At 36.8% G+C, this 15770-nt stretch overlaps 3 protein-coding genes and 1 pseudogene across 3 annotated transcripts in view; 3 read left to right on the top strand and 1 right to left on the bottom strand.

The window, feature by feature from the left end:
• LOC104759245 overlaps nt 1-2461 on the top strand; it is a 4305-nt gene extending 1844 nt beyond the window's left edge. Inside the window, exons 2-7 of the mRNA XM_010482195.2 lie at nt 50-295; nt 451-687; nt 800-1749; nt 1864-1913; nt 2028-2094; nt 2215-2461. Coding sequence (XP_010480497.1) covers nt 50-295; nt 451-687; nt 800-1749; nt 1864-1894 — 1464 coding nt within the window. The 3' untranslated portion in view covers nt 1895-1913; nt 2028-2094; nt 2215-2461. The remainder of the gene's footprint in view (nt 1-49; nt 296-450; nt 688-799; nt 1750-1863; nt 1914-2027; nt 2095-2214) is intronic.
• LOC104755907 lies at nt 3220-8034 on the top strand. Its single transcript, XM_010478394.2, has 14 exons — nt 3220-3482; nt 3780-3983; nt 4090-4271; nt 4393-4519; nt 4602-4799; nt 4914-4964; nt 5054-5833; nt 5918-6007; nt 6093-6166; nt 6284-6335; nt 6427-6492; nt 6621-6655; nt 6751-6825; nt 6907-8034. Exons 1-14 carry the CDS (start codon nt 3375-3377, stop codon nt 7808-7810), a joined length of 2946 nt encoding a protein of 981 aa, XP_010476696.1. The 5' UTR covers nt 3220-3374; the 3' UTR covers nt 7811-8034.
• Nucleotides 8677-11840, top strand: LOC104755910 (cinnamoyl-CoA reductase 1). The gene is made up of 5 exons (XM_010478395.2): nt 8677-8892; nt 9049-9203; nt 9603-9788; nt 9929-10281; nt 11451-11840. Exons 1-5 carry the CDS (start codon nt 8760-8762, stop codon nt 11653-11655), a joined length of 1032 nt encoding a protein of 343 aa, XP_010476697.1. The 5' UTR covers nt 8677-8759; the 3' UTR covers nt 11656-11840.
• On the bottom strand, nt 11784-14725 carry LOC104755908 (annotated as a pseudogene).

A 15770-nucleotide genomic window follows, 5' to 3' on the forward strand; every position in this document is an offset into this window, starting at 1 on the left:
ATATTTTAAATACACTTGAGGTTTAATTTGTCTGATTGACTTGCCTTAGGATGTCTCACCAGCGGCTTCCACGCTTGTGGAGAAGGTTCTCAGTAGTTGTGCCCGTAAGCTTCAGCCTTGCATCATCGAAGCTTTGAAGTCCACAGGGACCAGCTTGGACATTTATTCTCCAGTAGTTTCATCAATTTGCCAAAGCGAATCTGCCATTACTCAAGGGCACAGTGATGTTAATTATTCTCCACTAGTACCAGGTCTCGAAGAAGAAGCCGAAGTAGTGGGAGGAGGCACATCTAAGGTATTTATTATTATTTTTGGCGATCGATTGTAATTTGTATGTATTTGATTGGGTTCTTAATTAGGTGTTAGAAGATTTCTCGTTCCTGTCCAAAAAAAAAAAAAAAACCTAACAACTTTCTAATTCTTACTCTTCCTGCCTTGTTGTATCATCAGATCACCTGTGTCTACCGTAGGGTAAAGAAAAAGAATGCGCCTTGGGAAACAAATGATGAAGAGCCTGTTATACTTGAAACAGGCAATCCAGGTAGAGTCGACAACCGGAAACCTCTGGTGCAGTTGTTGGACTTCCGGAGTTCATCTGAACAATGGGGCCCTGTTTTGCGCCACTTGTATGAAGAAGAAGCAGAGGAAGAAGATGTGGATTACCTTCGCCAAAGAGACGATAGTCAGGTACGTAACCCCCTGCGATATTATTTATTTATTTATATTTTTGTTTAACACACACACAACCCCCTGCGACATTGTAATATTTGTTTTTTTTTTTTTTTTGGATTGGGTTTAGGGTTTCGATTTCGATCCTGACGTTCGTATCCCACTTATTCACGGAATCTCACCATTTTATTTTACCGAAGAAGAACAACCACCTACCGAAATGGTTCTCTACGGCCGGTTGGGAGTTCATTGGTTCAACTTTGAGAATAATAGGAACTTGGAGTTCATACGCATACCTAAACTGAATACCGAACATCCCTTTTCTACGACTTACTATATTACTGTCGACGTTAAAGATGTTGATGCTGCTGCTGCTGATCATTCTCTCACTTTGCAAACTATGGTCAGAAGACCTCTCATTCCCGGGTTTAAGCTCTTCATGGAACGCTGCCGAATCAAACCCACAACAGTGGAAAGAGATACTGCATTAAACTACTTCCATAGTTTTGTGCTAGATAAGTTTTACCGAGGACCTATGCCTGCTTTTTCGTCGGAACCACCAGCTTCTGGTGATGATGCTATGAGATTCTACGAGGTTCCGAAAACGGACATTGATAAAATTGATTGGCTTCTTCTGTATGCCGAGTTTTCACTTTATGCTGGATCTCATTCTTTTCTGCCAAAGGACATTGAGATGAAGAAGGTACTTGTGGAAACCCTAGAAACTCATGCTGACACGTCTCAGAAGCTCAAGTCTATGAATGCTATCTTCCACATCAGCTTCAGGGCCAACAGTTGCGACTACATAACTGTAGTAAGGAGAACTATTGATGGGGTTGAAGGACATATGTTCCTCGAAGTCGGTTGCCGCAAAAAAAACCTGAGATTGCTTCTCTCGACAAGTTCCTTCAAGAGAGGATCAAAGTTGGTCGTAAAGCCCGGTGGTGCACTCTGTTACAATGGTTCGTCTAGCTTATCGTATGGTTCTCTATCTATGATCTTTGTATTTTGTGCTCTATCGTGTCAAAGCGAATCTGCCATTACTCAAGGGCACAGTGATGTTAAGGCCAAAGAAATGAGGTATTCTTTATGTTTTAAGCTCTTGGTTTGATTGATAGTTGTGTGATATAATCTTGAAATTTGCAACTGCCAACAGTGCGTATCAAGCTTCTCATATCTTTTTCAATTTTTCAGGCAGATGAAAAGATATCAGAAGAACAAGTAGTTTAAGTGATTCATTAGAGGTACTGTATTTGAAAGGCTTTTTCATCAATATGCTAAAGCTCTGTTGTGCTCCAAATGAATGTTTGGTTTTTCGACAACGAATTGAATCTTTTTTGATGTTGTTGTTTTTGCAGCTCTGCAAGATTGAATCTGAGTGAAATGCCAGGAAGGTTGTTTGGATGCTCATGTCTTGTTGTCAAGGTAAATAAACGTCTTTTCACTTTTAACTCGTGTATCCTATGAATCATATATAATTGATAGGATTCATTGGTAACAGTACCTAGTCTTCCACTTAATGCGTTTATGTGAATTTCTTGTCAGGACTACGGCGAGGAGACGACTGCTCTCAATATCGTCAAGAAGTATATTGAATCTCAATAAATTTTATGAAGCTTCTCTAAACTCGAATTTCCAGATGCTTTTTCATCCCAAAATGCTGTTTTCTCTTGGTTTTGATATTTTAATATTTTAGCGGACAGCTGTTGAGATTTGTTTGGACGTTGGAACATTGTCAAGTTTTGTTGTTATCCTCCTAGGCTCTGCTCTTCCAAAGGCCAAATTTCCTTTAGATTTTTTTTTTTTTTTTTTTTTTTTTTGGCTTCAATTTTATACNATGTTTAAAATTTTGCAGATACAATATAACGACGATAGCCTTATACTATATAGGCCTTTTAGGTACTGAAAAGTGAAATATGATCAGTTAAAAAATTACTTCACTGATTGTAGTTTATATAGCCTTGTGGATTTTTAAATTGACAATTGAGATTTCTTTGTTTTCTATATCTATACAGAATCTATCTCTTAAAGGCAAGTGTTTAATCCTTTAAAGGATTCAGAATATATTTTTGTAACAATTAACAGGATATTATTTCAGTCCTTTAAGGTCAATTATTTATTTTATTCATCCTTATTGGCTCTGTGTTCTATATCGCCGTCAATATAAAGGAACCTATGGTTTTTAGTTTTTACGATTTACACGAATACAAAAACACTTGGAAATTTTCAATTTTTTTGAAGTGAAAAGCTCCGGAAGAAGGGCGGGAAGAGACGAATCCAACAAAGCTTGGCACCACCACCGATTAATCATTCTGGTAATCTGGTATTATTAGAGCAACAACTAACTAGTCTCTTAGTATATATGAATAAAATCAAAATTTTGTCTCTGACATAATTGATTTATTTTATTTTAATTGTCAACACTGACATAATCGAGTTTAAAGACTAGCGTTTTTGTTTTGTTTGGTTATGAGTTAATAATAATCTTCTCAGCTAGAGAGAGCAGTTCTTGCATGTTTCCAACACCGCGCATTTAAAAGGCGCAAAGTTGTCATTTTTATTTTTTTCCCTTTGCTCCAACCCTTTGGATTTTTAGAGGCTCTCTCCAAAAGACACAGTCTTTTTTATTTTCTTTTCCCTTTCAATTCGGGGAATGTTTCTTTGTTTTCTAGGGTTTTGAAATCTCCAGAAGAACAAAACCAAAGATGGGTCCTTTTGTCGGAGAGACCAAGCTCTCTAAAGCACTCCTCGAGGCTGCAGACAATCTCGTCAAGCCTCATTCCTCAACTGATGCGACTCTCCGTCTTCTCGATGTACGATTCCTTCTCACTCTCTCTCGAGATTCTCTGGTTTTTGTTGTTTTCGTTCATGAGTTTGGTGAAATTTCTCTGTTTTGGGGGGCTTAGATTATAGGATACGATTAGGGTTTCTGATTTCTGCTGTCTTGTTCGATGTTCGTTAGTGATTTTGTAGCGTTTCCTGAGATATTTTGGGATAAAAGGTGAAATCTTTCTTAGGGTTCTATTGCTGCTTTCAAATCCCTAAGCGAATTTTTTTTTATCTGCGATTTATGTTCAATCATCTGATTTTTTGATGCCTCTTGTGTGTAGAGTGTTGAGTCTCTGCTCGCCACTGTCGAGCAAGATGCTACTGTATCATTACTAAATGACCTAAAACCATCCATGGCAGCTTTGGTATCTGCTGATCTCTTGAGAAATCCTGATTCTGATGTTAGGGTTTCTGTTGTCTCTTGCTTGACTGAAATTATGAGGATTACTGCTCCAGATGCCCCTTATGACGATGACCAGATGAAGGTTGATATACCTCTGATCCACAAGTTGTGTACCTTTTTGGATTCCAGTAAAATGCTTATTTCAAATATTCTCATGAGGCCATTGGCTTTGCTTATTTGACTTGCAGGAGATTTTTGAGGTGACAATAGAAGCATTTGATAAACTAGCTGATTCTACCAGTCGTAGTTACAGGAAAGCTGAGGTTGTTCTTGAGACTGTTGCAAAGGTCAGATCTTCCTTAGTTATGTTGGACTTGGAGTGCGATGATCTTGTCCTAGATATGTTTCGACGGTTCCTGAAAATTATAAGGTAGGTTTAGATCCTGTTATCACAAAGCTCAATTAACTCTTAGGTACTTCATATGAAACTGGCTTCAGGGGGTATTCACGTTTGGCATATGTTGATGTTTTTCTTTTGTGCATCTGTTTAGGCTGGGTCATCCTCTACTGGTGCTTCTCTCAATGGAAACGATTATGATCACAGTTATAGATGAAAGTGAAGAAGTACCCATGGATTTGCTCGAGGTTCTCTTAAATTCTGTCAAAAAGGAAAGCCTGGTAAGTTTTCCCCAGTTGAGGTTAGATTCTCCAAGGTTTTATATACACTTGAGGTTTAATTTGTCTGATTGACATGCCTTAGGATGTCTCACCAGCGGCTTCCACGCTTGTGGAGAAGGTTCTTAGTAGTTGTGCCCGTAAGCTTCAGCCTTGCATCATGGAAGCTTTGAAGTCCACAGGGACTAGCTTGGACATGTATTCTCCAGTAGTTTCATTAATATGCCAAAGCGAATCTGCCATTTCTCAAGGGCACAGTGATGTTAAGGCCAAAGAAAATGAGGTATTCTTTATGTTCTGAGCTCTTGGTTTGATTGATAGTTGTGTGGTATAATCTTGAAGTTTGCAACTGCCAACGGTGCGTATCAAGCTTCTTCTATCTTTTTCAAATTTTCAGGCAGATGAAAAGATATCAGAAGAACAAGTAGTTCCAAGTGATTCATTAGAGGTACTGTATTTGAAAGGCTTTTTCATTGCAAGTGTTCAGCTTCACGTTGTTTGTTGCTTAACCAATGTCTTCTTAATCTGTTGAATTAGGTCAAATTGAATTTGGGGGTTTCTCGCAAGGGAAATAGATCCAAGAGAACTGCTAGAGGTGGAACTCGTCGGGCCAATGGAGATGACAAAGTAATAACTGGAAATGAAGGGCAGTCCGAGAGTACAGATGCAGAGACTACATCAGGTTCTGAAAGGAAGAGAGGGCGGAAACCCAATTCTCTGATGAATCCTGAGGAAGGCTATTCATTTAAGACGTCTTCAAGCAAGAAGGTGGTGCAGGAAAAAAAACTCAAGGATTCATCACTTGCGAAGGTTGCTGCCAAGAAAGCAACTTCACCTACTAAAGTTGGTCAAACAAATCAGACGGGGTCACGTAAACGAAGCCGAACAAAGATGGAAGAGACAAATCATGATGTAGATTCCTTAGCTACACCACCATCAAAGAAACAGATTGTGAAGAAAGATAATCCTGAAGAAGAAGATTTGATGGAATCTGACCTTGAAAAACCTGAAGATCGCATTAAGTCTGGTAGGTCAAGTAAAAAGGAGAAAGCACAGAATGGTTTAGCAAAAACATCTGCAAAGAAGCCTCTTGCAGACACTAAGATGGTAAAGCACAGTGGCAAAAACTCAGTCCTTTCAGATGCTAAGAAGAAGACTTCAAAAGGTGCAAGCATGAATAAATCAGTCAGTTCAGATGCTAAGAAAAAGACTTCAGAAGGTGCAAGCATGAAAAAATCAGTCCATTCAGATTCTAAGAAAAAAAATTCAGAAGGTGCAAGCATGGATACGCCTGTACCCCGATCATCAAAGAGCAAGGTAGCAAGTTTTATGAACCATGATTTCTCTTATCAGTATATAATATCCTAGAACATCCTTACTTACAATGTGATAACCGTGCAGAAGGATTCTTGTGCAACGACGCCTTTTACCAAAAAATCTGAACAAACTCCTAAGAGCCATCTCAAGAGGAAACAGACAGCAGGAGGAGTGGTATGAAATTACTTGCTTTCTCTGTCCATGCTATGAGGTATTGACTTGTCACCTGTATTCATATGGTATAGATTTCTCTTTTCAGGAGCCCGATACAAATGAGCTTGGTGAGGAAATGGTTAATAAGAAAGTTAATGTCTGGTGGCCACTCGACAAGGCGTAAGTTTATTGTAAAACTTGCTTACTTCATATTTTTGATACTGTAATATGAATGGTAGCAAACTTTTTTTTTTTGGGGACGAAATGGTACCAACCTCACCATTTATGTGTACACAGATTTTATGAAGGTGTGATAAGTTCCTATTGTAGTCTTAAGAAGATGCATCAAGTGAGTTAGCTTCTCTATTTGCTTATTTGAATTCTCTCTTTGCTACATAATTGTTTAATATAGACTTTTTCCATTGCTGGTCTCGTTGCAGGTGAAATATTTAGATGGGGATGTAGAAGAGCTTAATCTCAAAGTGGAACGTTTTGAGATAATCCAGGTTAATTCTTCAGCCAGTGTGAAAAATTCTTACATTGAGATTCTCTTTGTTTATTCTCCATTGTTTATTTTTCCCAAAACATCTTATAGATATATGTAACTGATTTACCCCAAAATGTTTTTAAGCAGGATATTGATGAGGAGTCTACTCCTTTAATTAAAATGTAAGTGAAACTTTCAAAGTTTTGTGATAACCCACAATTTTAACTTTAGTATAGCTTGGTATCTTTTAGTCTTGAGTTTTTGCTGTTATGTGCAGTATACAAAGGCAGAAAGCCAAGAAGAGCAAAAATGTGTCGAAGAATGTGGAACCAAATAGTTCTCCAGAAGTCGGGTATGAAACTTTATAATAATTAATATTATTGTTATTGGAAGATTTGATCTTTGATTGAGTGGTTTACAAATATGGATATAGATCCTCTACGCAAAAGATGAAGATGAAGATGAAAGACTCGGTAACAGACTCCACTAAGCAAGCGAAAAGAACCAAAGGTGCACTTGAGGCTGTAAGCAATGAACCAGAAAGCACTGAAGGGAACTGTAAATCCTTGAAAGACCTGAATGGTGAACCTGATAGAACAAAAAGCAGGACTGGCAAAAAGCAGAAGGTGACTCGAGCTATGCACCCGGAGAGTGAAAAAGATTGTGATGATAAGGAAGACCCCAAAACTAAAGGTGAAGACAGTCTGAAATTGGGGGAAGAATCAGATGCAGAGCCTGATGCTATGGAAGAACACCAACAACTGCCTGAGATTCAAAATGCAGAAACCAAAACTGATGGAGAAGAGGAAAGATCTGCAAAAGAGCCAAATGAGGAACCTGACACTGATGGAAAAGAGGGTAACTCGCTGAAGGAGCCAAATGCAGAGCCCAAAACTAATGGAGAAGAGCAGGAGGCAGCAAAAGAGCCAATTGCGGAAACCAAAACTGATGGGGAAGAGCACAAGGTAGCAAAAGAGACAAATGCAGAACTTGAAACTGATGAGAAAGAGCAAGAGTCAGTGAAAGAGACGCCTGTTGAACCCACAACTGAGGGAGAAGAGCAAATGTCAGTGAAAGAGCCAAATGCAGAGCCTGAAACCAAGGTAGAAGAGAAAGAGTCAGCCGAAGAGCAAACTGCAGGTACAAAATTGATTGAGAACGAGGATATGTCTGAGGCAAAGGGACAAGAGGTTGATAAAGAAACAAATAGAAGCATTCCTGAGACTGGTAAAGTAGAAAATGAAGCTGAAGAAGATGATCAGAGAGTGAACAAGGAACTGGAAGCAGAGTCTGATAAGGCAGAAGTGAGTACAACCGTGCTTCAGGTTGATCCATGAATCAAGCACATGGTTAGGTAAATGGTAATTCAGGAAAAAAGATTGGTTCTGGTGGTTTAGGTAACAACTTTGGTGTTAATTAAAGCTTTGCTTGTTTAGAGACGAATGGTGGTGTTCTTGTTAGTAGATTCTTCTGACCTATGTCCTGTTATGGAACTAGTTTGATCTTATGTCACCTGGCTAGGAGCATATATATTTATTTATATTTTATATGTTTAGAGACATGCCTATGACTTATGTGTAGGTGTATGAAAAAAGTCGCTATCAGGTTAGATAACACAAACAATGATCGGTTAGATAACACAAACAATGATCGTAGATTCGTCTGTGTTGTCATTTCTGATATTGGACATAAAACTTATAGAAAAGTGCATAAATCTAATCAATCATATAATATTAGACGAAGGAGTAACAACATAACATAAAATTTGTACCAAAAGAATAGTGTATATCACTATATCTTAATCAATCTGTAATTCTCTTTTATTTCCATTGTATACATCATCATCCAGAAATGTATGAGTATGTTGTCTTTATCAATAGATATAAATATAATACCCAGGTTAAAATGATTGTAGGTATCATTTAAATATACAGTATTGTCCAAGATTATGAGTTTGTCTAAAGATAATATTTTCTTTTTTAATAAGGGGGTATATAGTTCCAAATGTTTCTTCTTCCTCCACCAACCCCTCTTTCTATAAATTTTGTTTTCAATAATAATAATTATATAATTATACTTTTTCTAAGATAATGTGAATAAAAATATAGACAAAAAACATTATCTAATAATTACCATTGTTAGGTGAACTTGGCAAGTTTGTAAATATAAAGATAACTTACCTTTTCGGTCTTTATATAATACGAAACGTAACTCGATTTGTAACTACGCATTCTCTTCTCACAACACCTAAGCTCTTGTTATACTTTCTTTCGATCATCGGGGAATATGCCAGTCGACGAAACATCATCGGCAGGGAAAACCGTTTGCGTCACCGGAGCCGGTGGATACATCGCTTCTTGGATAGTTAAGTCACTTCTTGAGAGAGGCTACACAGTCAAAGGAACCGTACGGAATCCAGGTCCGATATATATTATATTCGTTTTTTACTCATTATATATAAAAACCATAATAATAATCTAAGTTCTTAATAAGGTCAATTTTATTATTTGTTGTATTTGACAATTGGGATTTGTTTTTAAAGTTTATTATTATTATTATTATTATTTTCTTGAAGATGATCCAAAGAATACACATTTGAGAGAACTAGAAGGAGCAAAGGAGAGACTGGTTCTGTGCAAAGCAGATCTTCAAGACTACGAGGCTCTTAAAGCGGCGGTTGATGGTTGCGACGGTGTCTTTCATACGGCTTCTCCGGTCACTGACGATCCCGTAAGTAATTTCTTCTTGGGTTTTCTATATCCTTCTTGCATTTTCTGTGGCTTACAAAGAGAATTGAATAAAAGTTAAAGGACCTTTGTTGGTAATAAAATTATATAAATATGGTAGTGGAGCTGATTTACTTTACGTTCTTTTTGTCGTTCCTTAATTACACACCACCTGCCGCTATCGAAAATGCTATCATGAAAATTACATAAACTTTAGTATTATTGTTCAGTGGGGTATATATGTTCGTATTGGTCAATGATGACATATCCGAGAAAGTCATTATCTTTGTTTTTCTTGTAAAGAAATTTTATTTATTGCATGAAAAGACTTCAAAATGAAGAAAAAGATGGTTAATAAGAGTTTTGATGTTGGAGTGAATATTAATTAATTATTAATCTTCAGGAGCAAATGGTTGAGCCGGCCGTGAACGGAGCCAAGTTCGTAATTAATGCTGCGGCTGAAGCTAAGGTTAAGCGTGTCGTCATCACTTCCTCTATTGGTGCCGTCTACATGGACCCTAACCGTGACCCTGACGCAGTCGTTGACGAAAGTTGTTGGAGTGATCTTGACTTCTGCAAAAACACCAAGGTCTTCTTGCTTTTTTTTTTAATTTCTCTCTCTGACTACTAATTTAAGCCTTAAAACACTATTTCTTTTGTTTTCTTGTGCTTTGGTTTTAATGTGAAAATATATCTGTTATATGAAAACTTTGAAATGTGTTTTTGTAGAATTGGTATTGTTACGGTAAGATGGTGGCGGAACAAGCGGCGTGGGAGACAGCAAAAGAGAAAGGTGTTGACTTGGTGGTGTTGAATCCGGTGCTTGTTCTTGGACCACCATTACAGCCGACGATCAACGCCAGTCTCTTCCACGTCCTCAAATATCTAACCGGCTCGGCTAAGACTTACGCTAACTTGACTCAGGCTTATGTGGATGTTCGCGATGTCGCGCTGGCTCATGTTCTTGTCTATGAGGCACCATCGGCCTCCGGGCGTTATCTCCTTGCCGAGAGCGCGCTTCACCGCGGTGAAGTTGTTGAGATTCTAGCTAAGCTATTCCCGGAGTATCCACTTCCCACCAAGTAAGTAACTAAAACTTTGCTTTTAGCATTTCAGTATTGTCTAACTAATGTCTCGTTTAAGAATTTACTAATTATTTAAGGTTAGTTTTACTTAAAAACGAGAATCATATTATAAAACTGAAAACTTTTTGAAAGTGGTAAAACATAATCCATTTGAAACATCTGAAACATATAACCAACTTGAAAGATATCAAGCATTATTTATTAATGTGGTCCAATATATATATATATATATATATATATATATATTTAATTTTTCTTCTCATTTGAAACGACAAATCCAATTTAATGTGTGCACGCCATCTCGTAGTATCAGCTATTTATTTAGGACGAATGATGATACACTTGGCACCCATGCATCAATAACGCCTAGTAACCTCAGAGATGCATGATTTCACACTTACTTGAGTAAAAATGAAAACAAAAAAAGCAAATAACGTCTTTTAGTCACGATGTTAGGTCTTGTGTATCAATTAAGCAATGACCGGTCTCAAGTACTCTGCTTTATATAACTATCATTATTTTTTTTTTAATTGGTATTAAGACTTTTTAGTATACAAATGCATAACAAGAATAAGTCGTCAGTCGTCACCAACACTAATCAGTAAACATATGAACACTTAAAGCTGATTATGACGAGAATCTGACGTCACTTAGAGCGTCTTCGCTAATTTGACATAGCTTTTTATCGTCAAAAAAAAAAAGTACAATACAATTTCTTTATTTTCTGACCATGTGAGAATGTTTCTTTTCTTCTTTTTATCTCTTCTTTTTTGATATCACTGACTTTGATAATAAAACCAATGATGGCTGTGAGTTTGGTCCCATGATCCTTTTTCGATCGCTTGTGGTGAAAGTTGGTATACCCAACAACTCACACCATAAGGCATAAGTCCAAGTCCACTCCTCACCAACCGCTGACGTGGATACTATTGAAACCATAAGATGATATGCACAACACACAACATATTATGAGTTGAAAAGAAACGGTAGTTGTAATGGAGCTAGTCTTTGCTCTTTGTCTGACTTTAATTAGACAATTTTTGGGTCGCTTTAGAGTGAATAATGTTCAACTAAGATAGTGCCAAATCCCCAAATAATTGACCCAAGTAAAATAAAAGATTGTGGTAAGTAACAACGATGTTTGACTTGTGTAATAATGTTTTCAGGTGCAAGGACGAGAAGAACCCTAGAGCCAAGCCATACAAATTCACTAACCAAAAGATTAAGGACTTAGGCTTAGAGTTCACATCCACCAAGCAAAGCCTCTACGACACAGTCAAGAGCTTGCAAGAGAAAGGTCATCTTCCTCCTCCTCCCCCTCCTTCAACTTCACAAGAATCCATCGAAAACGGCATCAAGATCGGTTCTTGAAAAGCTTATTCCCTCAAGTTTCCTAAGCCATTGATATTACTTTTGTTTTATCATTATTAAAAAAAAAAACAAGATACTGATCTTTGTTTCTTGTCTCTGGTTATGTGAAACCTCTGTTTCAAAATGTCTTGTGATCTGGTTATGAATCTATATGCTCGGATCTTTAGCCAAACCGTTTTGATGGATTTTGTAGAAAAGGCTTCATGTTTAATCTATGTAATAGATTACACCAAGTCATGTTTAATCTATGTAATAGATCACAATAAGTAAACAATGTTTCTTCCATCTTAAATTATATAATTCTTCAACTTAAGTCGCCTGCTACTCTATTAGGTAACCGCATGTTCACAATGTCTTCTCTAGGAAGTGTTTCTGCGGTCTGAGAGTTATCAGAAGGGAGATACTGTGCGGAGGACTCTCTGTTTTTACGGAGAACAAGGTAACCAATGGCAGCTAAGTAAAGGGCAATGCCAGAGAATCCAAGAATGCTAGGAAGACAATGGCTACAAGCTTCATGTGACCATGGAGAAGCAGCTTGATGAAGCTGCTTACTAGATAGTATATGTTTATGCCCATAATAAGTCCACCAATGATCCAAGTCACAGCTGAAATCTACACAAAAACCGCAGGATTAGTTAAATTTTGTTCCTTCGATCGATGTTACTGATATATAAAGAGAAGTGAAGTTGATTTATTACCAGAAGTGAATTGGCGTGTGAGCCCATTTTGGTTCTGCTGCTTGTGAATTTGAGAAGTGGGACTAAAGCAAATGGGAGTTCAAAGGATAAGATCATCTGCAAACAGATTATAAGATGATTAGTGTTAAGAATGTATATATGATTCAGAGATTAGAGTTTGAGTTACCGGGGGTTATACCGAGGCAATGATGATTAACTTTCCAGCACCAGCTGAGCCACCTATGAGAGCAACGATCAAACTTGGGATTATAGCTAAGCATCTTGTTAAGAAGTTTCTAAGCCATGGTCGTAGTCTTAAATTAAGAAACCCCTGTGGGAAAATAAGAACAAGATTTAGACACAAGTTAGGACTAATTAGGAGCGCATATATCTGGAATTTGGTCACACCTGCATAACGTATTGTCCAGCATATGTTCCGGTTATTGTTGAACTCTGACCAGAAGCAAGCAACGCAATTGCAAATATCTTTGAGCTCCATTTTCCCACAACGTTCTGTGAGACCACAAGAAGATAGCAAGACGTCTTATATATCTATAATCTTGTCAAAAGTTGTGCTATAAACTGAACCAAAACCTATACCCTTAGCAGAAATGAAGCTTTGTTTAAATCCAAATCTTCACAACTTGCTCGATCTTCTGGACTTAAGTCTGGGGCATTACAAACTGCACCACTCACTGCTATCACAGAGACATTTATGAGAAATGCCACTGAAAGTGCTAATCCGCTTTCGATCAAGTAATACCGACAAGCTTCCTGTAAATAAAAATGAGGAACGTACAGACTCATAACGACCAACCATGAGAATGTATGTATGATATATAGGTGATAAGTTACCTTGATGCCGGGCACTGAACGAGGAATCTTTCTAGAGAGAACTAAAGCAGAGTGGAGAAAGAGATTGTGCCTGTGAAATAAGCAAAAACAGATGAGGAATTTTCGTAATTTGGTTGAGGCGGAAAGAGAGACAGAGAGTTGCTTACGGCATAACCATGGCACCGAGGAGAGAGATCGCTAAACCAGTTGCACCGTTACCCTTTAACTGAGGAACAAAGAGACCATACAGGACTTCTTTAGGGTCTGGTTTTGAGTAATGAAGCTCAACAAAGAAGCATATAGCAATGGTGAACACAAGAAACGCGATCAAGAACTCGAGCTTCCTAATCTGTAAGGATATTAAAAACAACCAACATACAAATTTTAGAGACTTGAAAGCCACATGAAAACAGATAAAGAGTTAAAAAAAAACATAACAAATGTAAAAGTAGATACCCCATATCGTTGAAGTGCTAGAAGAATCAATGTACTAAGTCCAGTGAGAAGAACACCAATCCAAACCGGGATATTGAAAAGCATGTTTAAAGCAAATGCTGTTCCAATCACTGCATACAAAGAAAACCAATGAATTGATTGATTCATTAATCAACATTTGTTTGATAAATTAACAGAATGAGAATACTCCCATCATCACTGCAACAAAAGTAAGAAAACACATGCCTTCAGGAATGTCACAAGCGACTACAGCGATTTCAGCTACTACCCATAACATAAAGTTTGGAACTTTGGAGTATTCAGCTCTACAATGCTCTGCTAAGTGCTTTCCTGCGATCACCATTGATGTATATAAAGACTAGACTAGAATAGAAGAAAGACTTTGTTCAGTATATTTTAGGATTTAAACCTGTGACGACACCAAGATTTGCAGCAAGAGACTGAATAACCAAAGCTGCACATGACGCCACCAATATGATCCAGAGCAACTGTTTAATGTGACCAAGAAACGAGTAATGAAAAAATCAACAAAGACAAAGAACGTAAAGGTTACACATTTATGAGCTCTTGATTATGTAACGCACCTCATACTTGTATTGAGCTCCTGATTGCAAATCAGTCTCAACTGTAACAACAAATAAGCATAGTTTATGTGTTTCTGTGTAAATTTAAAGCGTTACACATGTACTTTTATGAATTATGTATAGTATCTACGGAAAGTGGAATCTTACAGTTTCCAGGATCAATGTAAGCAATTGAGACGAGAAAGCCAGGGCCTAAGTATGAGAAGAAGTTTTTCCAGCTCTTCTTCTGCATGTATTGATAAAAGAAACAATAACATTATACTATTAAAACCACAAGTCAGTACTGAATCCTTAGAAAAAAAAAAAACAACTCTTGTCCACTTCGAAGGCCATTGAAAGAAAAAAAAGAAAAAGAGAAAGACCTCAGGGACAACAATCTGATTAGAATCAGAGTTTTCGATGAGAGGAGAGTTTGAGAAACTTGGGTTGCCCCCACTTGCTGTTGCAGCCGCCATCGCCTTTCTCTCTTCTCTCTCTCTCTCTCTGTCTACAACAGAAAGAAAAAGTATGCAGAGATACATATACACGTGTTTTGGTCAAATGTAAGAGACAATTTAATTAATAAGAAATCTCATTTAAAATCTCTTTCTCTTTTTTAGTCAAAAAATCTCTTTTTTTTTTTTTCGGGTAATGAATTCTCATTGAAATATGTTTCTTTTTTTTCATTAATGCAATTGCCAAAACTACTTTTTTTTTTTTTTTGGGGAAGAATTTGATAAATGAATGCATCGGCAATCTACAAATACATATGTGGATATTTCGATAATGTATCACAAATTCCCTCTTTCTCATCAATAAGTCAAACTTTTAGTTTATGAAAAATTATTAAGAAACTCTTAAGTTATACTTTTAATATATGATGTTTTAACTAAAGCACGTAAATTAAAAATTATTTACTTTTAACAAGTTGAACCAATCAAAAACAATACTACACAATATAAAATACTAAACTAATCTAAAAGTTGCATGGAAACTTTAAAATATCTTATATTATGAAAAAAAAACTTCTCTAAAACATTTTATATTTTGAAACGGAGAGAGTATTAGTATTCTTTCTTCCATTTGTTAAAATTAGGGAAGTTAAATTACGTAGGAAAAACTGATTCAGATCAATTTCTTTTTTATAAAACTAATAGCACATGAATGATACGTAAAAGAAACTTTCAACAGCTGTTGTTCATCAGCTTAACAAACTAGTAATAGCAAAAAGCCAATTCGTATTAGAAAAGTTCACTAATAATAATAATGATAACAGATTAACAAAAGAAGAAGAGATTGTAAAAATGGCTAACCTTAACGGTGAAAAGATGGAGCCCCACAAGGAAGTGCGCGTGGTGAGGATCTATGCGAAGTGGGATCTATCACCATCCCACTTTTTTTTTATTTTGGTAAAGATTCGATAGTCAACAACACTCTATACTTGTTCTTTTTTTTGGGCAACACTCTATTACTTGTTTCTATTTTATAATCGACACGTAACAAAAATCATTGACGACATATCAAGATTCACGGACACCTAATTTTGTAGTATAATATATATAGCTCTTCAATTTAAATAGCTGAG

Source organism: Camelina sativa, chromosome 17 (assembly GCF_000633955.1).
Source record: "Camelina sativa cultivar DH55 chromosome 17, Cs, whole genome shotgun sequence".
Taxonomy (NCBI): domain Eukaryota; kingdom Viridiplantae; phylum Streptophyta; class Magnoliopsida; order Brassicales; family Brassicaceae; genus Camelina; species Camelina sativa.

Excerpts from the sequence above, each read along its gene's own strand:
- LOC104755907 (XM_010478394.2), top strand. The coding sequence starts at position 3,375 with ATGGGTCCTTTTGTCGGAGAGACCAAGCTCTCTAAAGCACTCCTCGAG. Across the intron at positions 6,008-6,092 it reads AACAGACAGCAGGAGGAGTG|GAGCCCGATACAAATGAGCT; the intron begins GTATGAAATTAC and ends TTCTCTTTTCAG. Across the intron at positions 6,656-6,750 it reads TCTACTCCTTTAATTAAAAT|TATACAAAGGCAGAAAGCCA; the intron begins GTAAGTGAAACT and ends TGTTATGTGCAG.
- LOC104755910 (XM_010478395.2), top strand. The coding sequence starts at position 8,760 with ATGCCAGTCGACGAAACATCATCGGCAGGGAAAACCGTTTGCGTCACC. Across the intron at positions 8,893-9,048 it reads AGGAACCGTACGGAATCCAG|ATGATCCAAAGAATACACAT; the intron begins GTCCGATATATA and ends ATTTTCTTGAAG. Across the intron at positions 10,282-11,450 it reads GAGTATCCACTTCCCACCAA|GTGCAAGGACGAGAAGAACC; the intron begins GTAAGTAACTAA and ends TAATGTTTTCAG.